The 22,391-nt window shown below is 35.3% G+C and overlaps 6 protein-coding genes across 11 annotated transcripts; 5 read left to right on the forward strand and 1 right to left on the reverse strand.

The window, feature by feature from the left end:
* The first annotated feature begins 1,224 nt into the window (after positions 1–1,224).
* LOC107423093 (serine/threonine-protein kinase STY13) lies at positions 1,225–5,026 on the forward strand. Of its 3 annotated transcripts, none has more exons than XM_060815983.1 (7): positions 1,225–1,420; positions 2,077–2,451; positions 3,185–3,306; positions 3,502–3,740; positions 3,846–4,020; positions 4,177–4,311; positions 4,429–5,026. In XM_060815983.1, exons 2-7 carry the CDS (start codon positions 2,124–2,126, stop codon positions 4,633–4,635), a joined length of 1,206 nt encoding a protein of 401 aa, XP_060671966.1. In that variant the 5' UTR covers positions 1,225–1,420; positions 2,077–2,123; the 3' UTR covers positions 4,636–5,026. The 3 variants fall into 3 exon arrangements, with proteins under 3 accessions (XP_060671966.1, XP_048334113.2, XP_060671967.1); XM_048478156.2 differs by having other exon boundaries at positions 1,228–1,420; positions 3,535–3,740; XM_060815984.1 differs by lacking the exon at positions 1,225–1,420 and having other exon boundaries at positions 1,580–2,451.
* Positions 5,027–7,656: 2,630 nt separating this feature from the next.
* Positions 7,657–11,433, forward strand: LOC107423145 (homocysteine S-methyltransferase 3). The gene is made up of 7 exons (XM_016032667.4): positions 7,657–8,333; positions 9,261–9,317; positions 9,459–9,685; positions 9,850–9,979; positions 10,280–10,483; positions 10,843–10,914; positions 11,171–11,433. The coding sequence occupies exons 1-7, from the start codon at positions 8,157–8,159 to the stop codon at positions 11,324–11,326; spliced, it is 1,023 nt and encodes a 340-aa protein (XP_015888153.3). The 5' UTR covers positions 7,657–8,156; the 3' UTR covers positions 11,327–11,433.
* A 230-nt stretch (positions 11,434–11,663) lies between these two features.
* On the forward strand, positions 11,664–15,066 carry LOC107423132 (pentatricopeptide repeat-containing protein At3g22690). Its single transcript, XM_016032649.4, has one exon. It carries the CDS (start codon positions 12,298–12,300, stop codon positions 14,830–14,832), a length of 2,535 nt encoding a protein of 844 aa, XP_015888135.2. The 5' UTR covers positions 11,664–12,297; the 3' UTR covers positions 14,833–15,066.
* A 61-nt stretch (positions 15,067–15,127) lies between these two features.
* On the reverse strand, positions 15,128–17,242 carry LOC107423135 (protein RDM1). 4 transcript variants are annotated; one of them, XM_016032651.4, is made up of 4 exons: positions 17,091–17,239; positions 16,823–16,934; positions 16,079–16,271; positions 15,128–15,697 (listed from the first exon to the last, which is right to left on the reverse strand). In XM_016032651.4, the coding sequence occupies exons 3-4, from the start codon at positions 16,242–16,244 to the stop codon at positions 15,330–15,332; spliced, it is 534 nt and encodes a 177-aa protein (XP_015888137.1). In that variant the 5' UTR covers positions 16,245–16,271; positions 16,823–16,934; positions 17,091–17,239; the 3' UTR covers positions 15,128–15,329. The 4 variants fall into 4 exon arrangements, with proteins under 4 accessions (XP_015888137.1, XP_015888138.1, XP_015888139.1 ...); XM_016032652.4 differs by having other exon boundaries at positions 16,823–16,937; positions 17,091–17,236; XM_016032653.4 differs by lacking the exon at positions 16,823–16,934 and having other exon boundaries at positions 17,091–17,242.
* A 68-nt stretch (positions 17,243–17,310) lies between these two features.
* Positions 17,311–19,569, forward strand: LOC107423134 (pentatricopeptide repeat-containing protein At3g22670, mitochondrial). The gene has a single exon (XM_016032650.4). It carries the CDS (start codon positions 17,442–17,444, stop codon positions 19,080–19,082), a length of 1,641 nt encoding a protein of 546 aa, XP_015888136.2. The 5' UTR covers positions 17,311–17,441; the 3' UTR covers positions 19,083–19,569.
* A 511-nt stretch (positions 19,570–20,080) lies between these two features.
* LOC107423098 (pentatricopeptide repeat-containing protein At3g22670, mitochondrial) lies at positions 20,081–22,130 on the forward strand. Its single transcript, XM_016032614.4, has one exon. The coding sequence runs from the start codon at positions 20,191–20,193 to the stop codon at positions 21,826–21,828; it is 1,638 nt and encodes a 545-aa protein (XP_015888100.1). The 5' UTR covers positions 20,081–20,190; the 3' UTR covers positions 21,829–22,130.
* The last annotated feature ends 261 nt before the right edge of the window (positions 22,131–22,391 follow it).

Here is a 22,391-nt window from a genome sequence, read left to right on the forward strand (position 1 = left end):
TAAGAATTATACCATATTAATGGCCATCAGATTCATGTCACAAATTCAAATCTCGTTTACAAAATACATATATATATATATATATTCAAATCTCAAAATGAATATAGAGTAAAAAAATGTAATCTACTCACTCATAAAAAGTCCATCCAACATTAATTTTCTAATAGTTTTATTTTCAAGTAAAATATTTTTAGGAAATAATCTAATATTTAGTCATTTTTATATGAGAAATTCTACATTGCTGTGATATTTATATAATAATCAGAAAGTAAAGAAATATTTTAATCCAATCATTTGTTTAAACTTGAAAGATGGAATTGGCTTATTGGACAAAAGAATTTTCCATTGGTGGCTCCGAGATTAAAGTAATTATTTTATTAATTTGTTTTTCCCAATGACAGACAACTGTAGTCCAAACTGGAAAATTTTATTGACTATCTGTCAACCTCTAGAATTACGCCGTCTGGATAATTTCTGTTTCTTTTTTATTTTTGGATGTATGTAGATAAACAAAAATCCATACTGGGCAAATATTTACAACTTTTAATAAATAAATTCCAAATATATCATGCATAATATAATTAAATCCAATAAAAGTGTGTCAAATTAATTAACTCATTCATTATTGTTTTCTCTAATTAAAAAAAAGAAGGACAAGGAACAAAAAAGGTACAAGGCAAACAGGTAATTTAGTTGAGAGGACAGAGCGTGATTGAACAGAATCATAGTTTTTGTTTTGCTGCTAATACTGTTTCTGTTTATGGTTAGCTACTAATTACTAGATTCCTATTTGTATTTGTATTTGAATCAAAACCAAATCCTTATAATTAGGCAGGCCCAGCGCTTTTTCTTTCTATTTTTCTTTTCCTTTATCTGTTAGCAAATTTTCTTTTTTAATTTACTTTTATGTGTTTTTGCTGTGCTGGCTGTTTGCTGTTTTGTCTATTTCTTTTTTTCTTTTGATAAAAAATTTTCATCCGCAGAAAAACAAAAGAAAAATCCCATAAATCCTATAAACCGTACAAAGCCGCAATTTGGTAAATATTCGATAACCAGAATATTATTATTATTATTATTATTGTGCCTGTGTGTGTTGCAGTTTGACTTGTCCTCTGTGTGATGATGATGTCAATGGCCCCCACATAAAAAGACTTTCTTCTTTGTCTTGTAATTCTTCAACCCCTTTTATTTGAATCCCAGACGCTTTTCTAATCTTCAAGGAAAAAAAAAAAAAAAAAAACTCTGTTTTTCCTTCTGATTCTTATTCTTCTTCTTCCGTTTTATACTGTTCAAAGTCAACCTTTTCGCTTTGTGCGTGAGTGTCACTCTATATATATATATATATATATGTGAGGGGGTATATGGGGGTTGCATGCGTACTGGTGGTGGGACTTGTCCGTGGGTTTGATTGTACTTGAAGGTTGGTCCCTGATTTTTGTTTAATTTAATTTTTTATTTTTATTTTTTTTTGGGTTGTTTAATTTTGGTTCGTTGGTCTTTGGTCATCTTATATAGTGGGAATTAGGTCGTTTTCTTTGAGTTTACTTTTTCTATTTTTTGTTTTTATTGTTTAAATAATTTGAGAAAAGTAAGAAGAAGAAAGGAAAGATGGTTGGTGAAGGGGTATTTGGGCTTTGAAGTTTTTATTTTATTTTTTGTTTGAAAATTTTGGGTTTTGAAGTTTGAACTACATTTAAAAAAAAAAAAAAAAAAAAAGAGGCTTATTTTTCAGAGGGAGAATTAAAAAGAAAATTGGGTTATCGGTGGCATTTAATGAAAAAAGAAAACTTAAAAAGAAAAAAAAAGAAGGGATTTTTGGTGTCATCAGGTCAATATTGGTGGGAATTGGAATAGGATTTGGGGTTGTTGTGATTGGTTTTCTAAGTAAAATAGGAATTTTCTTCTATTTTATTTGTTTTATTTTTCATCTGTGGAAAGCTCTGTTAAGTGAAAATTATTGATTTCTGATAGAAAAGCCCTGAATTAATGTTTTTCCTGATGCTTTTGATGGTTTCTGGGTTTTTCTAGCTTTTCCATTAAAATTATTTTTGTTGTTGTTGTCTTCATCACCCTCAGTTGGTAGAAATTCTCTTTCTGGGTTGCTCTGCTTCCGTTCTTTGAAAATGGATTCTAGGACAAGTGATGGTGTTGGAAGTGACAAAACACCGATGAAGATGGACAATCAAAAAGGCATTATAAACTCAAAGGGTGAAGGTACGGGAAGTTTAAATAGCAAAGATATGGTTTTCAGAGCCGATAAAATTGATCTGAAGAACTTAGATATACAGCTTGAGAAGCATCTGAGCAGGGTTTTGACAAGAAACACCGATCCCCAAAAGCCTGAAGAAGAGTGGGCCATTGATTTATCAAAATTGGATATTAGATATGTTGTAGCTCAGGGGACCTATGGTATTGTGTACAGAGGCACTTATGATAATCAAGATGTTGCAGGTAATCACCGATTAATTCCTTTTCATACTTTTTTTAATTTGTTTCCTCTTGTTGCCTATGTGTTGGAGCTGAAATATTTTGTGATTTTGTGTCATAAATCATCGATTTGAAGATGTCTTAATTGTCTTTCATGTTTTTCACTTTGATGGTATATAATATAGATATGATATCTGTTAGGCTAAATCAGTACATATGGAAGAATTGGATCATAAAGGTTTGGCATTTGACTATTTTGATTCTGTTGGTATTTGGATGAAAAAAAAACTGTATTACCATTGATGTATCATGGGCACCATATAATATAAACTGCAAAAGACACTTTGGTAATGATTTTGAAAAGGTTTAACATCTTTCCAGTATGTAATTACTGTTTTCTCTCGGTGGTTAGATTTAGTTAGTACCTTGAATCATTCTTTTGGGAATTACTTGATACATGTAGGCTCTGTTCATAATTTTAGTATGAAGTCCAATTAGTCATCTGATGGTGTCAAAACCGGATCAAGGGACAATAGAAATTGACTTGCAATTTAGTATACTAGATGAAGATTAGAGTGGGCTTATATATTCAGAACTGGATTGGATAATTGGTTCATTTGGTGACATTGCGTGTGGATATTCTTGGTCTAAAGTTGTTGTTTTTTTTTTTAAATATTGATTTAAAAATGCCACTATCTCTTGGAAACTTGTTGTGTTTCTATCAATTCTTGTTCTAATGCCGTTTTAAATATTGCAGTCAAAGTGTTGGACTGGGGGGAGGACGGTATTGCTACAGCTGCTGAAACTGCTGCTTTGCGGGCATCATTTCGGCAAGAGGTTGCTGTTTGGTACAAGCTTGACCATCCTAATGTTACAAAGGTACAACATTTAATTGAACTTTTTACAACATGATTATTGATTTATATAAACTTATTATAGATTTCAAATATACTCTTTTATAAAATGTAGAATATAGGAAATATACTCTTTTATAAAATGTAGAATCTAGTATTATCCTAGTTACTTGGTGTGATCTGATTCGCTTATTTTTTTTTTTTTGTTTTGGTATACAAGTTGAGTTATACAAGCAATCATTTTTTATTGCAGTTTATTGGAGCTTCAATGGGAACTTCAGATCTAAAGATTCCTTCAAAAAATCCTACCGATGGTAACAATTCCCATCCTTCAAGGGCATGTTGTGTTGTTGTAGAGTATCTTCCCGGTGGAACACTCAAAAAGTTTCTAATTAGAAATAGAAGAAAGAAACTTGCACTAAAGGTTGTGGTCCAACTTGCTTTGGACCTCGCTAGAGGGTAAGTTCTGTAGTTTTGTACTCTATTAAATGCAATACAATTTTAGTTTATTGATGTTTTTATTACTCAGTTTATTGATGTTTTTCCTACTTGTTTTATGCGCAGTCTTAGTTATTTGCATTCAAAGAAAATTGTACATCGTGATGTCAAAACAGAAAATATGTTACTAGATGCTCATAGGACATTGAAAATAGCTGATTTTGGTGTTGCTCGTGTTGAAGCTCAGAATCCAAGGGACATGACTGGTGAAACCGGTACCCTTGGATACATGGCTCCGGAGGTAACATACCAATAACTTTTGATTATTAGCCAATGATTTTTTCATAGCATAGATGTTGTCTTTATAATTAGCTAATAATTTGTTGGAATAATTGATGAGATGTCTTGGACAGGTTGTTAATAGCATTGTTAAAACTAACAGCATATTTATTTGTAGGTTCTTGATGGAAAGCCATACAATAGAAGGTGCGACGTGTACAGCTTTGGCATATGCTTGTGGGAAATTTATTGTTGTGATATGCCTTACCCAGACCTTAGCTTTGCTGATATATCATCTGCTGTTGTTAGACAGGTTAGTTTTATTCAATAAATATTAGAATCTATGTCTGAAGTAAGAACAAATGTATCTATCTAGTTTAGCAATGGTTACGAAATTTCTTTACCAAATGGTGTTTTGTTATTTGTGCAGAATTTACGACCGGAAATTCCAAGATGCTGTCCAAGTGCATTGGCAAATATAATGAAAAAATGCTGGGATGGAAATGCAGACAAACGTCCTGAAATGGATGAAGTGGTGAGAATGTTGGAAGCAATTGATACGAGTAAAGGAGGAGGGATGATACCTGAGGACCAAACTCCAATGTGTTTCTGTTTGGGCCGTGCTCGCGGCCCTTGAATTCCAAGGTGTTTGACAGGTTTTTTGTTCAGCAGTTGATGAACACAGAGGGAAAAGGAAGACGAATTCGAGAAAAGAAAGTATTGTGATTGTTTGTGTTTGCCATGTCAAGTCCTCATTTGGAAGATTAGTTGAAGAATTTTCCTTTGTTTAGGGTGTTTTGATGCTCTTTCATGTATAAATTGCTTTAGATCTTACATAAAATTATGGGGAAGGCTCACTCCATTGTGTCTTTTCCTGGTTGAGGTCAGAGTCTAGCCAATTTATTTTATTTTTTATTGTTATTTTTCAAAAAGTTTCAATTTTTTATATCATATATATGATTAAATATTTCTCTATCAAATTTGTCAACCGGTATATTTGAAATAATAAAAATTGACTCTTCATACCATCAACGAAAGAAGATGTATTTTTTAGACGCATTTTCCATTTTAATTTTACTTATTATTATTTGTAGAAAAGGTTTTTAATAGTCTATTAATTCCCGCCCAACACCCCCCCACCTTCTTCCAGATAATAGCTTGGAGGCGAAGAAACTAGAAAGGATCCAATTTAAAAGAGAACAGTCAGACAAAGCCCTTTTCTGATTAAGCACCTGGGCTGGCCATACCAATCCTATATAGGACTAGGATGATACTTTGGTTGTCATTCCCATTTGAGCCTATCTGTAAGGCCCATTATCAACTTTTGTGGTGAAGTCATCAATCCAATTAACCATTTTCGTTCTACATGAAACCTACCACACCACCACAAGCAACTGAAAAGCTATAATACTCATGCCCTCAATCTTTCCATCGAGGAAGGAAAAAGTAATATGTAAAACCGTTATACCAGTATTAAGCAAATAATGACATAATTAACTTTTTGTTTTATATTGGAGTTTATTTTTGAAATTAACAATAATTTTTATTTTATATAATATCAAAATAAAACATGTGAATCCTACAAAATAATTATTGAATACTTGATTATAAATTACTTATAATGTTTTATTGGTATAATGGTACATATAAGAAAGACCAAAAAGAAACAATTGATAATCTTGGGGGTGCTTGAATTTGAAAGCCAATGGGCAGATTGATTATGTAAGTGGGCTACCTTTGATTGTGTTGTGCATTAGAAAATGGATACATGCTGTGGTGTCGGATGACACAAAAGTTTTGTGCAGAAGTTCCCACTTCCCACCAACATCTAGGATGTTGAGGCAGCTGGGGTGCTACGGATTGATTGCATGGTCCGAAAGGTGGATTTCTAGTCGGACCAAATTGCAAATTAGAGATGAATAAGATCCGACTTTAGTACTAACTTTTGTTGCTTGCACGATATGCCTATCCATGTTGTGTGGTCGGCTAACTCGTTAACATGCCACATTCTCACCTCATGCATACATACATACATACATATATATATATATATATATACACACAAAAACAAAGCCAATTGCCCTGTTTTCATTTGTTCTTACACGTCTAGACACAAAAGACACAAATTTAATTCGGTGGATTGAATTTAAGATAAAATTTTAAAAGTAAAATATTAGGTAAATTTCACTATATCCCTTTCTCTTCTTCTATTTTAAAGAATTTCACCATAGTTCCTTCACATTTAATTTTTGGTTCAGTTTAGCTATTTGTTAGTAGAAAAACGAAAAATCAGAAGTTAAAGTGAATTTTTTTTGTTTTTTTTGTTTTTTTTTTTCAAAATAGATACACATTTCTGAAAAAAAAAAAAAAAAATCTGCAGAACATAGAATATGTACGAATTGAATTATGATCAACTCATTGAAAAGACAATTTAAAATAGCGAAAAAAGAAGAAGAAAAAAGTCAAGAGTAGTCCTATCACGACTTGGACAGAATAGAAATGTTCTAGTGGTATATCATGCCTTTAATCCAATCCAATTAGGTGGCTTTGTAAGCATATTTAGCGAAAAAGAAAATTCATTTATTGTACACACAAAAAGTGTCACAATAGCCAAACAGAATTAAGCAAGTTCAATTGAAGTCAAAATGACTTTGATTGAGGGAGGCTGTTGTTTTACGTTCATTTGTTAACCAAAAAGGCATTTTCCTTATCTTCCAAAGTGCAAAATAGCATATCATATCCCTAAAAATTCAGCCTTTTGGAAAAAACAAAAAAACATAGCTAGTGGAGCCAACACTTCCTTATGAATCTCACCACATTTTAACCTTATCTACCTAATCCAACATAGCCCCAAAGCTACAAAACAACAATATCAATTTATAAACAGAAAGGAAAACCAATGAACTAAGACGCTTTCATTGTCATGTTCAGTGACAATTTCCAAAAGCTAGCCGTCTGTATTTTGTTTTCTTATATGTGATAAGAATATGGACGTCAATCAGACCACTTACATGTTTCAGGAAATTAATTCTATTTATTATTATTATTATTATTATTATTTTGGGAAAGCTTATTTATTAAGTTTTGTTGTTATCCTCCTTTAGAGAGATTACTAATGGTTTTGAGGTTGTAATTATATATGATTCCCATTCTTTTTTTTTTTTTTTTTTTTCAAAAATGGAAGAAATCTGATTATTGCACGGTTTCGTTTAAGGGAATTAATTAAACCCTTCAAAAAGAGTTCAACATTGTAAGTTTTCATATGTGTCAATTTATTATAAGTCCTATAAAATTAGTGGAGTTTTATTGCTTTTTATTTATTTATTTATTTATTCCTTATAAAACAAATGGAATGGGCATGCATGGGCATGCAAAAGTACTAAAACACACATCATATAGAAAACACCCTCCAATTCAATCCCATAATAATTCGTGAATATATATATATATATATATATATATAAGATAGATTGGGATAAGAATGCTCATGTTTGGGTTCGACTTTCCCTTACGTAAGTATACATCTGATCTGGAATTTGGGATAAGTCTCTCTTTTTCTCTCCCTCAACACACACATATATACAGATTACTCTACGAAAACAAAGCTGCTAATTAATTACTCCATTCACGAAGAAGTTTTCATTAGACTATCTTCCAAGAGTTTTACGAGTTCTTATGTCAAACAATTGATGTGCGTGCTTGGTGTTCTTGACGTTGACTACCTATCTCGCATATATATCCATTACTATCTGTAATATCAATATGTGCCTAATATGCATAAGTTAATATGTATTTTAATAGTACTTAACGTGCCATTTTATCCTTCATAAACAATTTAATGGGAAAACGATTAATTCACTAATAAAAGGAGATTATTGTAATTATGTTTGGGTACATAAGAGATGCGTGATGTGTCTAAAAATGGAATAGTATAAAATACATAAGGGTATAAACGTAAATTGACCTTACATCTTCCCTCCTATAAAAATGCTTCAACTCGAGAAAAAGCGTGACCACATTAGCAGGTGAAAAACAGCTAAGCTCTGCTCCAGTTTTTATTCACAAGTTAACATTTTTTTTCCATTAAAAACCGTCATCAAACTTGCCGTGTCCGCTTCTTCTTTTCTCCCAGGTTTTGAATCTTCTCTGCTTCAGAAAATGGGTTTAGGAAGGGTTGAAACCTCGACTTTTATGTCCGATTTTCTCGAGAAGTGCGGTGGATACGCTGTTTTAGATGGCGGTTTTGCTACTGAGCTCGAACGACATGGTGCTGATCTAAACGATCCTCTTTGGAGCGCTAAATGCCTTATTAGTTCGCCTCATCTTGTTAGAAGGGTACGTACTCTCTTTTTATTTCAAAAAAAAAAAAAAAGAGAAAAAAAAAAAAAAAAGGAAATGAATGATTAATTCTAGTAAGGAAAAAGAAAGTGAAATGATTAATTTCTTACAATGGGTTTTATTTCCTCTTTGGTTGTAATTATTTTACACTTTTAAGAAAATATATTTTATTTGTTCATTTAGTTAGTTTCTCTCAAAAATATTTATGTGTATATAAATAATCTATTTAATACAGATCTCGTTCTTTGATTTCTATGATCATCCTACTAAGAAAAAAGTCATCTAATATTACGAAATTCGAAAACTAATTTATAAATTAATATTATTGTGAGTAAGAAGTTATATGTATCATATAAATAATGTGTACTTTTTTTTTTTTTTTGATAAATATTAATTAAAAATATTCAAGCGGTCACTCAGATTGAGATTTATCTTCAGATGACTTTATAGTCTTATATAAGTCATCTTTATGATGCCATCTATGGCAATGACGTGGCAAACTCTATGAATCCCAGATCATGAAATTTGTTTATGAGTACATGTGGATTTGTGACACGTATCATACATGCAACAGCAGAAGACGTAAAATCAATAATAAAACTATATTGAAAATAAAAAGTGAAAGTATATAATAAATAAATAACGGATAACATTAGAAGTGAATAAATTAAGATTATTTTTTTTTTTTAATAAAGATTATAAAACTTTCTTTGAAAACGCAATATATTTATATACAATAGTGGGCTTACCTTATTATCCTAGGACAATAATTTAATTAGCTCAAAAATCTCAACACTAATACAAGGAATCTTTTATCTTTTTCGTACATTCCAAATGCAAGATTTTTATTTTGCAGTGACAAGTAATTTTATTATTGTTTTCATTTTTGTTTTTTTGTCACATAACTTTAATTAATATATGTAGGTTCATTTGGACTATCTTGATGCTGGTGCAAATATCATAATAACCGCATCTTATCAGGTAAATTCTTTAATCCACTTTATTCATCCAAAAAGGGAAAAAATTCTTTAATCCACTTTCTTGAGTGTTGCTGTACTTCATTGTTATTTTATTATTCCTTTTAATTAAAGATTTTGTATTCTTTCCATGTGATTTTTTCAGGCTACAATTCAGGGTTTTGAGGCCAAAGGTTTATCTAGAGAAGAAGGTGAAGTACTGCTCAGGAGGAGTGTAGAAATAGCACGTGAAGCAAGAGAAATTTACTATGACAGATGCACCAAAGATTCTTGGGATTTTGTTGAAGCCGGAAATATATCAAGGCGTCCAATTTTAATTGCGGCTTCCGTTGGCAGCTATGGAGCTTATTTAGCTGATGGTTCTGAGTATAGGTGATTGAACTGATTGAACTCTCTGTAATTCTTGATTGCTTGGGATTGAAGTTATCTCTGAAGCAAGTGAGAAACATAAAACTATATTGTTTGCCTCTGTGTTGTGTAAATTGACCAATCTGATTCTGGTTTTTTTTTTTTTTTTTTTTTGTGACCCATTACAGTGGGAAATATGGTGATTCAGTTACTTTGGAAACGCTCAAGGATTTCCACAGAAGCAGGGTACAGATTCTTGCTAGCGCTGGTGCAGATCTAATTGCATTTGAAACGACTCCGAACAAGCTAGAAGCACAGGTTTTTGCTATGCTTCTTTTTTTCTTTTTTATTGGATTCTATTGAATTACTATATGTGTCTAGCATTCATAGTCTCACCATGATTATTACATATAAATAGTTCCAATTCTCTCATGTTATAGCCAAATCAATGAATATTTTTGAGAGGGAATTTGTTTCTTATTGGGGTTTTAGCAAGCGCCATTTGTTGTCTCAGATTTGTTCTGTAAATCCGCTGACTTTTGCCCTTTTATATAGTATATTCAGTCATGCCCTTGCTTAACCAGTACTTTTATTTGCTTTGCTTTTAATGTAATGCAGGCATACGCAGAGCTTCTCGAGGAAGAAGGAATCAATATTCCAGCATGGTTTACTTTCACTTCCAATGATGGAATTAATGCCGCAAGTGGTGATTCCATCTTGGAATGTGCCTCCATTGCTGATTCCTGCAAGCAAGTTGTTGCTGTTGGAATCAACTGCACTCCTCCTAGATATATCCACAGTCTGATTTCCCATATTCGAAAGGTATATATATATATATATATATAAACATGTCACTTATAGGGATCAAAATATGAACGAATCACTTAGAGGCCTTCTTTTTTTTTTTTTCCTTCTCTTTTTGGGTGAAAATCTATGCAAACCTCATTTCGCGTAACATATGAGTTGAACATTGATATGCATTATTGGACTAACAGTTATGCTTAGTACTTCCTCTTGCTCACATGTTATTTTTCCTGGTTCTCAAACAAAAAGTGGTTGTATACCTAACAAACATTAAGACCCCCTTCGTTCCGATCTCTCATCCTTCCTATTTCACATCCCTTTCATATGAAAATTTTAAATAGATTACTAAAGATTATCATAATTCTCTTAATGAGCAGGTATCAAGTAAACCAATTGTGATATATCCAAACAGCGGTGAGACTTATGATGCTGTGAACAAGAAATGGGTGGTAAGTGTCCTTCTAGATTCTTATCCTCTTTTTTCCCACGTAAAACATTGAAAACTCAGTGACATTGGTACTTATTCTTAGTACAATACGACCACAACTTCAATTTAAATTGCATATATTCTTTATCAAATCGATTCTTACTAGATTTATTATTGATTTCATTTCATTCTCCTAAGACATATATCCTTCATTGGTATGGATCTCATATGATAGACATATATTCTGAAAGCTGCATGTGTTTTTCTTCTGTTTGCAGAAATCGAGTGGGGTGAACGACGAAGATTTTGTGTCGTATTTGGACAAGTGGAGAGAGGCTGGGGCTTCTCTATTTGGTGGATGCTGCAGGACAACACCAAATACCATAAGGGCCATATCCAGGGCTCTCTTTGACAAATCCAACACTGATACGTAATGTAAATACCTTTGTTATCACATGTATATCAGAGGAAATAACAATAAACATGATGTTGCCCAAGCCTTTTGATATGAGAAGGTCAGAGTGCCACAATTTCATGAAAATGATATCACAAATGCACAATTGGTGATATATTATGTCCCAAAAAAAAAAAAAAAAAAAAAAAAAAAAAGAAGAAGAAGAAGAAGAAAAATATGCCATGGTTCTTTGCGAGACAGCATTTTAATGTATGGGTTACATACAACTGCGTGAAGTTATTCTAGCATAGCCAAGCTAAAAATACATTTAAAAATATGTTTTTAAATTTGATTTCATAAAAAAAATCTATAATCGTGTCTGAGTTTATTTTTGTAAGATTACAACAATAATGAAATGATACAGACCTGAATTTCAATTGTAAGAAGCAAATTTTCTTTTCGATTACCTAAGCAAAATAACAAATTGCTTTCTCTTTAAAGTAAAAATAATGAAAAATGTAAAGAATATATTAGGGATATTTAGAATATGAATATTCTGACTTCTAGAAGAAAGTATATTGGATAGCTCATATTTAATACAGAAATGATTACTTATTTGGCAAAACAAAAATGAGTATTTAGAACAAATAGAAAGCAAGCAAAAATTATTTAATTAAAATGCTTCAATCTAATAGTCCAAAGCTTGTTCTAGACCAGAGTAGCATCTTATATAATTTTTTTTTAATTGTAATTTCACCCAAAAAAATTATTTTTTATTACTCAAATTAGCGATATGGAACAGATTTAATTTCAAGGTAATATATTCTTAAAAATGATTATTTTCTAAATTGGTTTGTCAAAATTAAAGTATTTTCTAAAGAAAAAGAAAAAAATCTTACAAAGAACGACAAAAGGTGTTAGCGTCTGCCATCAAGAGCAACTGTTTGTAATTCAGTTGGAAGTTCGTTGGGTTTGGTGCTTGGAGAGCGAGAGCTTGAGAGCACAACAACAATGGCTGCTACCCAGCTTTTTGGTCCTCTGGTCTCGGCCACACCGAGTTCCACATCTCCAACTCTCCAAAACGAAACCAAAACAATCCCCACGGATTCTTCTCCAATTGGGTTACTCGAAAAATGCAAGACCATGGACGAACTCAAGCAATTACACTGCAGCATCACAAAGAAAGGTCTCAATTACAGACTCTCTGCTGTAACCAAGCTTATCGCTAACTGTTCCGCAATGGGTTCTGTCGAAAGCTTGGATTATGCGCGAAAGGTTTTCGAGCTTTTTAGGGAAGACGAGGAGACCGGTGGCACCTTGTTCATGTACAATTCTCTGATCAGGGGCTACTCTGCTGCAGGGCTTGGTGACGAGGCTGTTTTGCTTTATGTTCAAATGGTGGTGAATGGAATTCTGCCTGATAAGTACACGTTTCCGTTTGTGCTGAGTGGGTGTGTGAAGGTTGAGGCATTTCGTGAGGGGGCCCAGCTCCATGGGACAATTGTGAAGATGGGTTTGGAGGAAGATGTGTTTATTGGGAATTCCTTGGTACATTACTATTCTGAATCTGGGGATTTGGACAAAGGGAGGAGGGTGTTCGATGGAATGCCTGAGAGGAATGTGGTGTCTTGGACTAGTTTGATTTATGGTTATGCTAGAAGGGAGCTACCGAAGGAAGCTATCTCTTTGTTTTTTGAGATGGTGGCATCGGGGATTAGGCCGAACTCGGTTACGATGGTGTGTGTGATTGGTGCTTGTGCAAAGTTGAAGGATCTTGAATTGGGTGAGAGGATATGCAATTATATTGGTGATTCGGGAGTGAAGCTTAATGCTCTCATGGTGAATGCTCTGGTTGATATGTACATGAAATGTGGAGCAACTGAGTCTGCAAAACGGCTTTTTGATAAATGTGTGGATAAAAATTTGGTCCTTTACAATACGATTTTGTCAAACTATGTGCGTCAGGGTCTGGCTATGGAAGCCCTCGCAATTTTGTTTGAAATGCTGCGACAGGGTCCAAAACCTGACAGGGTTACAATGTTGTCTGCAATCTCAGCGTGTTCACAATTAGGTGATATTCTCTCTGGGAAGCGTTGCCACAATTATGCTTTAAGAAATGGACTGGAGTGTTGGGATAGTATTTGTAATGCCCTAATTGACATGTACATGAAGTGTGGCAAACCAGAGACGGCCTGCAAAGTTTTTAATCTTATGCCAAAAAAAACAGTAGTGTCATGGAACTCGTTGATTGCAGGTTTTATTAGAAATGGTGATCTGGAGTCAGCTAGGAGAAATTTCAATGAAATGCCAGAGAGTGATCTTGTCTCTTGGAACACCATGATTGGTGCTCTGGTACACGAGAGTATGTTTGAGGAAGCAATTGAACTCTTTCGAGTGATGCAGAATGAGGGAATAAAACCAGATAGGGTAACCATGGTAGAGGTAGCATCTGCTTGTGGGTGTCTAGGAGCTCTTGATCTCGCTAAATGGATTCATACTTACATTGAAAAACACAAAATTGATTGTGATATTCGGCTAGGGACGGCATTAGTTGACATGTTTGCAAGGTGTGGTGATCTGCAAAGTGCAATGCGAGTCTTCAGTAACATGTCAAAAAGGGATGTCTCTGCTTGGACTTCAGCCATTGGAGCAATGGCAATGCAGGGAAATGGGGAACGGGCTATAGAACTCTTTGAAGAGATGCTTGGACAAGGGGTGAAACCAGATGAAGTGGTCTTTGTGACACTATTGACAGCATGCAGTCATGGAGGATTTGTGGAACAAGGAAAGAATCTATTCAGGTCAATGGAGGAAGTACATAGAATCTCCCCACAAATTGTCCATTATGGATGCATGGTTGATCTTCTAGGCCGAGCTGGGCTGTTGAGAGAAGCTAGAGATTTGATAAAGAGCATGCCAATGGAGCCCAATGATGTGATTTGGGGGTCTCTCTTGGCTGCTTGTCGAACCCACAAAAATGTCGAAATGGCAGCCTATGCAGCTGAAAGGATAAATGAGTTGGCTTCTGAGAGAACTGGCATTCATGTTCTTCTGTCAAACATATATGCCTCGGCAGGGAAATGGAATGATGTATCAAAAGTGAGGTTGTCTTTAAAGGAGAAAGGGATCTGCAAGGTTCCTGGATCAAGCTCAATAGAGATTGATGGAATGATTCATGAGTTTACCTCCGGTGATGACAGACACCCTCAAAATAGTCACATTGAAGTAATGCTACAAGAGATAAACTCTAGACTCAGAGATGCTGGCCATGTTCCCGATTTAGCAAATGTTCTGCTTGATGTTGATGAGCAGGAGAAAGAGTACTTGCTCAGCAGACACAGTGAGAAACTGGCAATATCTTTTGGGCTTATCAGCACATCTCATGGAATTACAATTCGGGTTGTCAAGAATCTTCGGATGTGCTCTGATTGTCACTCATTTGCTAAGTTAGTTTCAAAAATATATGACCGGGAAATTGTTGTTCGAGACAATAATAGGTTCCACTTTTTCCGACAAGGGTTATGCTCTTGTAGTGATTACTGGTAATAGTATTCTTTTAGGAAGAAACAGAATTCATTTGTCATACTAACTCACTCCGCTGTTAATTGACAGGGAAAAAGTAAGCAGAACTGTTTGATTTTTTAAGCAAGCAGGTTATGGATAGTATTTCAGCACTATTTCTTTGTTGTATTCAATACCTAGAATAAAGAAAGAGGAAAATAGCCTTGTGCACAGAAAGACGACCAGTTTCAATACAAATTCTAGTGATCACTTCCCTCTCTTTCTTCCTCCATTCCAGTCAATCACCAATTCGAAATATATTATTATTTCTGTTTTCCACTGAGAAAGAACAATGCAATTCTGGTCTTCTATTCATTGGAATGTTAGATCAATAAACCATGATTACATGTTACGACCCTTTTAAGCTTAATAGAAGACCATTTTACGAACCTATTAGGGGGCAAAAAGAATAAACAGCCGAAGAACATTTTATGAACCCCAAAAAGCTAGGAAAACTAAAAAGCATAATACATTTTTTTTTTTTACAACTGGGGGAAAATGGAATCAACAAATGCATGGTGCATTGGATCCGAAAGCCAGAGCTTAGCTATATGATAATGAGATGAGGTGCAGCGGTGGACTTCTTCGATGAGCCAGACGGTGGCTTCAGCTTTACAAGGATGAATAATTGTATCCAAGGGCCTGTGTTCATCCTCACTGTTGAACCTCAACTGATCCCACTGTTTTAGGAGAACATTGGTCAGGTAATGCAGAGGTTGACCATATAACTGCTTGATGGATTTGCCTAGACCCATCCATGTGGAAAATGGAATAATAGAGCCTCGACGAGTTGGGATTGGGATCCGCTTCATGTATTCCTGATACATCTCTGCCCTTCTGATCAATGAACCTGCAGTAAAGTAAGTCGATGAAATGATAATAGGAGGATCATAAAAAGTGAAAATGCCAGTTCCTTTGCAAGAAGAGGGCAAGTGAAAATGCAAGATGAAGATATTTGTTGTTCTCTAAGTATCCATGGTGGCATAGTTACCAAAGAATTGCAGAACATGAGGTGCATCAATGTCTTTACCAAAAAATTAAGATCGTAATAGATATTTACAAGGGGCATAAAGAAATTGAAATGCAGAGTTGAAGTCCTATGTTTCGACTGGTGAGAGGTGTTACATCACAATTTACCATGAGAAAATCTAGACAAGTTTTCTTAATGGAATTAGTAGAGAGATATTCACCAGATGTGGTAATGAGATCCTAAATCCCAACAACCGAATACCTTCAGATGTTATTTCAATGGTGGGATGATCAGCCATCATATCATCAGTTGACTGCTTCACAGCTCTCCCATTATTGATTTCCACCTCTTTGTCTAAAGAAGAAGATTCATCTGAATCTGATGATATCACATCAACCTCCTCATTCCATGGGACTGTCCTCTTCATGGCGTATATTGACAGTAGATCTGATGACTGGTGAGAGTTATGTTAGTAGCTATTTGACACTCACAAAAAGAAACGAAATATTAGCACGGATCACGGGCTATTTTACGTGCTTTTAGTACAATAAATTCATAACAGGAAGGAAACCTAAGAAACCAAGACCATTTTTAGTGGTATTACATGCTTCCACTTGCTGTTTTTGTAGCTAATCTTTAAACAGAATATAAACAATGTTCTAAAAAATCCACAACATGTCACCAACCGCTTTATGATTGCAAATTCAAATATTCTTTTTATCTTTTTTTCAAAACGCGCCTAGAAAGGGAAATATAAATCACAAACGAAAGGGCATGAAGCAAACTGAATAAACATGGAGTCTTTAAAGTATTAAAAAATGGAATCTTATTTTGCGCTCATCTTACAAAGAAAGGGTTTCCTTCATATAAATTTTAGCACAGACAAAAAGGTAGTCTCAATCATATGAATGTTACCCCCACGTCCTATGACAGATAGAAAAACCAACATTGCCTTGCAAGTTTTGCATGATAATCTAATCATTTAAAAATACACAGAGCACTTACATTTCCTAAAAACTAGATTATAATTCTTCTCCTTATGCTCAATTTCTCCAAACGGCAAAAAGCTCTTTCCCACTCTCACGGCAACAGTTTTCTCTAACTGGGTCTTCCCCAACTACTTCAACAGAAAGAATTCGAAGTAATAATAAGAACAACAAACTGAATAAAAGAAAGAAAAAAACAATGGTCCAATGATTCGTTTAAACTAAGATTTAGACGATTATCAGAGCAGCAAAGTGAGTGAGAGCAGTACAAAATAAAAGGGGCTTACCTTCAAACAATAAAATAGATTATAAGTCTCGCTTCTGGTTTTTCTTTTGCCAAATTTTGTTTATCAGATTATATAATTTTTACCAAATTGGCCGAGGAGGGAGCGAAGAAAACTCGGAATCGTTGCTGATGATCTATGCTATACACCATAGTACAGTACACACTCGATTGAATCGAACCTCATATTGGACCTTCACCAACAAAACCCAATTGAATTGAGCCCAAACCCGAATTATGCAGTTGGATAGCCCATCTTCCCCCGGGTTCCCCCATTGAAACCCATGTTAGAGAAAGCCATGCATTCCAAAAAAAAAAAAAAAAAAATTTCGCAGACGTTTTTGTATCCTCCAAAATGCTCTCAAAATTGCATGCTCAAAGGCTTTTTACCATTCCGAAAGCCAATAAATGTGCGCTTCAGTACTTGTTCAACCCGCTTTGTACCACTACTGAGTCGACCCAACTCGCTGAGTCGCCCAAGCTTCCTCCTTTGAGTCAATTATTCAAGACCAAAGGAAAAGTCCCTCCAGCTGAAGATTCAGACGATGATTTCGTTATCCCTTCTCTTGCCAACTGGGTCGAGACCCGGAAGCTTGACGACAACCATGACGAAGACGTTAAGCGATATATCAGCGAGTCCACGGACTCAGACTTGGACGAGATCAGTAAAATTCTACAGAACAGGTACCCATCGCCGGAAAATGTAGTTCAAGCTTTAAAAGGGTGTTCTTTTAATGTAACTGACAGCATGGTTGAACGGCTTTTGAAGAGGTATAACAATGATTGGGTCCCGGCATTCGGTGTTTTCAACTGGGCAAAAGAACAAACAGATTATAAGCATTCTCCGCAGTTGTATAACTCCATTGTTGAAATCTTAGGCAAGGCCAAGAAGTTTCGGCTCATGTGGGAATTGGTGGAGGAAATGGACCAGTTGGGAGGGTATATTTCGTTGCTCACAATGGCTAAGGTCATCAGGAAGCTAGCAAGAGCTGGAATGTATAAGGAAGCAATAGAGGCATTCCAAGGAATTGAGAAATATGGCGTAAAGAAGGACGTCAGCGCACTAAACATTCTTGTGGAGGCGTTGGTGAAGGAGAACAGCGTAGAAAATGCCCATGAAGTTGTTTCAGACATTCAAAAGTCGATTCCTTTAAACGCACACACTTATAATATTCTCATCTATGGGTGGTGCAAAGCGAGGAAGCTAGATAATGCCAAGAAGACGATGGAGGAGATGGAGAGAAATGGGTTTTGTCCGGACGTTGTTTCCTATACTTGTTTGATCAAATCATATTGTGGGGACAAGGATTTTCGCAAAGTAGATAAAATTCTTGATGAAATGCAAGAAAAGGGTTGCAAACCGAATATAATAACGTATACTGTAATAATGCATGCTTTAGGGAAGGCAAAGGAGATTACTGCAGCTCTGGGGGTTTACGAGAGGATGAAAAAGGATGGTTGTGTCCCAGATGCTCCGTTCTATAGCTCTTTGATTTACACTCTGAGTACAGCGGGGAGGTTAAAGGATGCACGCGATGTGTTTGAGGATATGCCAAACCAAGGGGTTACTAGGGACTTGTTGACTTATAATACCATGATTACTTGCCTTTGTGGGCATTCTCAGGAAGAAGCTGCTTTGAAGTTGCTTAAGCAAATGGTGGAAGAGGATTATTGCAAGCCAGACCTCAAGACGTATGCTCCATTGTTAAAGATGTGTTGCAGAAAGAAGAGGATGAAGGTGCTTAGCTTTTTGTTAAACCACATGTTGAAGAATGATGTGAGTATTGAAGCGGGAACTTATTCACTTCTAGTAAATCAGCTTTGGAAGAATGGGAAAGTTGAAGAAGCTTGTTCCTTCTTTGAGGAAATGGTGTCCAAGGGATTTGTTCTCAAGGACAGTACATTTAAGATGTTGAAGGAGGGACTTGAGGCAAAGAATATGGTGGAGGCAAGGAAAAAGATTGAGGAGTTGATGTGTCAGGCAAACAACAAATAAGAGTGCTGGGTGGATCTTAGGAACTATAGGATTTTCAACATGGGCGGTTCGCATCGGTTTTCAATAAGCTTCAAATGCATTTCCTATATTGTAGATCAGTTTATTGGCTTGGACGTTGGAAAGCTTATGGTCTAAGTGAGTACATTTTTCTCTGTTGGAAAAATTAGGTTCGAACTTTGAAACCACTGTTACTGATAAATGAATGAAATGTGAAGAACCAATCATCAGAGATTTTTAAGAAGAAACATAATCATCTACGTCAACATGAAAATTCCCTTGTAAGTGTTGGAGCGGAATTTTGAAGCAGCAAATAGCAATGTGTGAAAAAACATTTCCTCCAAGTTTTGCTTTATAGCTTAATACTGGAGTATTTTTTTTTTTAATATTTTATTTCTGATTAGTATACTTTTCCTGTGGCTCAGTAAGAGACATTAAATCGGTCCAGATCGTTGAGGTTTTGAAGAATAAATTCCTGTTGTGGAGACCAGCACTGGAAAATTTAACAATTTCTCTGTATTAAAGTATTTCTCACCCATTATGCACAAAATAAGAATCGTCTGTAAATAATCATACGACATGTAGGAAAACAAATTGATTATATTCAAACTGAGAGAAAACAAGGTATTCCATTTCTTGAGCTTGTATAGCAATGAAATTTGTAGCAATTTTACACTGGTTAGCACCATTGTTGAAACTATAATCATTGAAATGTTCATATTAAGATACATTTATTTAAAAAAAATAATAATAAATAAAATAAAAAGGCACCACCGGCCACAAGAACATCAAACTTGCACATCGTTGAACATTATATACTCGACTGATCAAATCTCACATTGGACCTTGACCAACAAAACCCAAGTAAAATTAGCTCAAACCCAAATAATCTAGTTGGACAACCCATCTCCCCATGGTACCCCCATTGAACCCATTTGAGAGAGAGCCTTGTATTAAAACCTTTTCACAGCCACTTCTGTATGAGCTTTTCCTAGCTCTGATTCCCCCCCCCCCCAAAAAAAAAAAAAAAAAAAAAAAAAAAAATATTCTTGGCTCCATTCATCAGAAAAGCAACTAAATAAAATAAAATACTTTTCATGGCTCTTTGAAAATGCTGTCAAAATTGCATGCTCAAAGGCTGTTTTCCATTCGAACATCCAATAACTTTGCCCTTCATTACTTGTTATTCAATCCTCTATGCACCACGATTGAGTCGACCGTACTACCCGAGTCGCCCAAGCTTACTCCTTTGAGTCAATTATTCAAGACCAAGAACAAAGCCCCTGCAACTGAAGATTCAAGCGGCAATTTCATTATACCTTCTCTTGCCCGGAAGCTCGATGATCATAGCGAAGGTGCTGAACAACTTCTCATTGAGACAACAGACTCAGACTCGGGTTTGGACGAGATCAGTAAGATTCTAAACGACAGTTACCCATCGCCGGACAGTGTAGCTCGAGCTCTAAATGGGTGTTCTTTCAATTTATCAAACAGTATGGTAGAACGGCTTTTGAAGAGATATAAAAACGTATGGGTTTCTGCTTTCGGTGTTTTCATCTGGGCAAAAGCGCAAACAGGTTATAAGCATACTCCTGAGTTGTATAACTCAATGGTTGAAATCTTGTGCAAGGCTAGGATGTTTCAGCTAATGTGGAATTTGGTAGAGGAAATGGACCAATTGGGAGGTTATATTTCGTTGGTCACAATGACTATAGTCATCAGGAAGCTCGCAAAAGCTGGAATGTATAAGGAGGCGATAGATGCATTTCAGAGAATTGAGAAATATGGCATAAGCAAGGACGTTAAGGCACTGACCATTCTGCTAGAGGCATTGGTGGAGAGGAACAGCTTCGAAAATGCCCTTGATTTTGTTTCAGAGATTCAAAAGTCAATTCCTTTGGACGCTTGCTCTTATAATACTATAATCCATGGGTGGTGCAAAGCCAGTAAGCTAGACAATGCCAGGAAGACGATGGAGGACATGGAAAGAAAGGGGTTTCGCCCCAGCGTTATTTCTTACACTTGTTTGATCAAATCTTATGGTAGCTTAAAGGATTTTCGTAAAGTTGTTGAAATTCTTAATGAAATGCAAGAAAAGGGTTGCAAACCGGATAAAGTAACGTATACAGTAATAGTGACCGCTTTAGCGAAGGCAAAGCAGATTAGTAAAGCTATGGAGGTTTATGAGAAGATGAAAAGTAATGGTTGTGTCCCAGATTCTTCGTTCTATGGCTCTTTGATTTCCATTCTGAGTAAAGCAGGGAGGTTAAAGGATGCACGAGATGTGTTCGAGGATATGTCAAATCAAGGGGTTACTAGGGACTTGTTTACTTATAACTCCATGATTGTTTGCCTTTGTGGACATTCTCAGGAAGAAGCTGCTTTGAAGTTGCTTAAGCAAATGGGAGAGGATTCTTGCAAGCCAGACCTCGAGACTTATGCTCCATTGTTGAAGATGTATTGTAGAAAGAAAAGCGTGATGATGATTAGCTTTTTGTTAAACCACATGTTGAAGAATGATGTGAGTATTGAAGTTGGAATATATTCACTTTTAGTACATGGGCTTTGTAAGAGTGGAAAAGTTGAAGAAGCTTGTTCCTTCTTTGACGAAATGGTGTCCAAGGGATTTGTTCCCGAGTACAGTACATTTCAGATATTGAAGAAAGGGCTTGAAGCAAAGAATATGGTGGAGGCGAGGGTAAAGATTGAGGAGTTGATGTTGGAGGCAAAAGAACATGCAAGAATGTAGGGTATATCTTAAGAACATAGGATTTTCAATATGGGCAAAGTGCAAAGTGTAGGGGCTTTTATAAGCTCCAGATGCATTTCCAATATTTTATGTTAGTTTGCCTTCAGAGTGGAAATAGAAGTACACTGTACATGTTTATTTGGTTGGTTTTGGACTCAACTTTGAAAAGCTTATGGTCCAAGTAAGCACATTGTTCTCTATTAGAAAACTTTGTTTTGAACTTTAAAACCGCTACTACAGAAAATGATCATAATGTGAACAACCAGCCATAGATCTTTAGAAGAATATTATTGTTTACATCAGCATGAAAATTCCCTCGAGTGTTGTAGCAGACTTTTTAAGCAGCAAATAGCAATGGATGAAAAAAAAATTCTTCCTAGTTTGCATTTATGGCTTAATACTGTTGAGATAGTTTCTAGGATAGAATCTTGTTACTCTGGAAACCAGTACTGGAAAATTTAACATCAAATGAAATGTGAAACAATTAGCCAGAGATTTCCTAGGAATACAATTGTCTACATCTGGAAAATCCATCAAGATTTTTGCTGCATACCTTTTAAGCA

This window comes from Ziziphus jujuba, chromosome 3 (assembly GCF_031755915.1).
Source record: "Ziziphus jujuba cultivar Dongzao chromosome 3, ASM3175591v1".
NCBI lineage: Eukaryota > Viridiplantae > Streptophyta > Magnoliopsida > Rosales > Rhamnaceae > Ziziphus > Ziziphus jujuba.

Excerpts from the sequence above, each read along its gene's own strand:
- LOC107423098 (XM_016032614.4), top strand. The coding sequence starts at position 20,191 with ATGCTGTCAAAATTGCATGCTCAAAGGCTGTTTTCCATTCGAACATCC.
- LOC107423145 (XM_016032667.4), top strand. The coding sequence starts at position 8,157 with ATGGGTTTAGGAAGGGTTGAAACCTCGACTTTTATGTCCGATTTTCTC. Across the intron at positions 9,686-9,849 it reads GCTGATGGTTCTGAGTATAG|TGGGAAATATGGTGATTCAG; the intron begins GTGATTGAACTG and ends GACCCATTACAG. Across the intron at positions 10,484-10,842 it reads TGATTTCCCATATTCGAAAG|GTATCAAGTAAACCAATTGT; the intron begins GTATATATATAT and ends CTTAATGAGCAG.
- LOC107423093 (XM_060815983.1), top strand. The coding sequence starts at position 2,124 with ATGGATTCTAGGACAAGTGATGGTGTTGGAAGTGACAAAACACCGATG. Across the intron at positions 3,307-3,501 it reads ACCATCCTAATGTTACAAAG|TTGAGTTATACAAGCAATCA; the intron begins GTACAACATTTA and ends TTGGTATACAAG. Across the intron at positions 3,741-3,845 it reads GCTTTGGACCTCGCTAGAGG|TCTTAGTTATTTGCATTCAA; the intron begins GTAAGTTCTGTA and ends TTTTATGCGCAG.
- LOC107423135 (XM_016032653.4), bottom strand. The coding sequence starts at position 16,244 with ATGAAGAGGACAGTCCCATGGAATGAGGAGGTTGATGTGATATCATCA. Across the intron at positions 15,698-16,078 it reads CATTGAAATAACATCTGAAG|GTTCATTGATCAGAAGGGCA; the intron begins GTATTCGGTTGT and ends ACTTTACTGCAG.
- LOC107423134 (XM_016032650.4), top strand. The coding sequence starts at position 17,442 with ATGCTCTCAAAATTGCATGCTCAAAGGCTTTTTACCATTCCGAAAGCC.
- LOC107423132 (XM_016032649.4), top strand. The coding sequence starts at position 12,298 with ATGGCTGCTACCCAGCTTTTTGGTCCTCTGGTCTCGGCCACACCGAGT.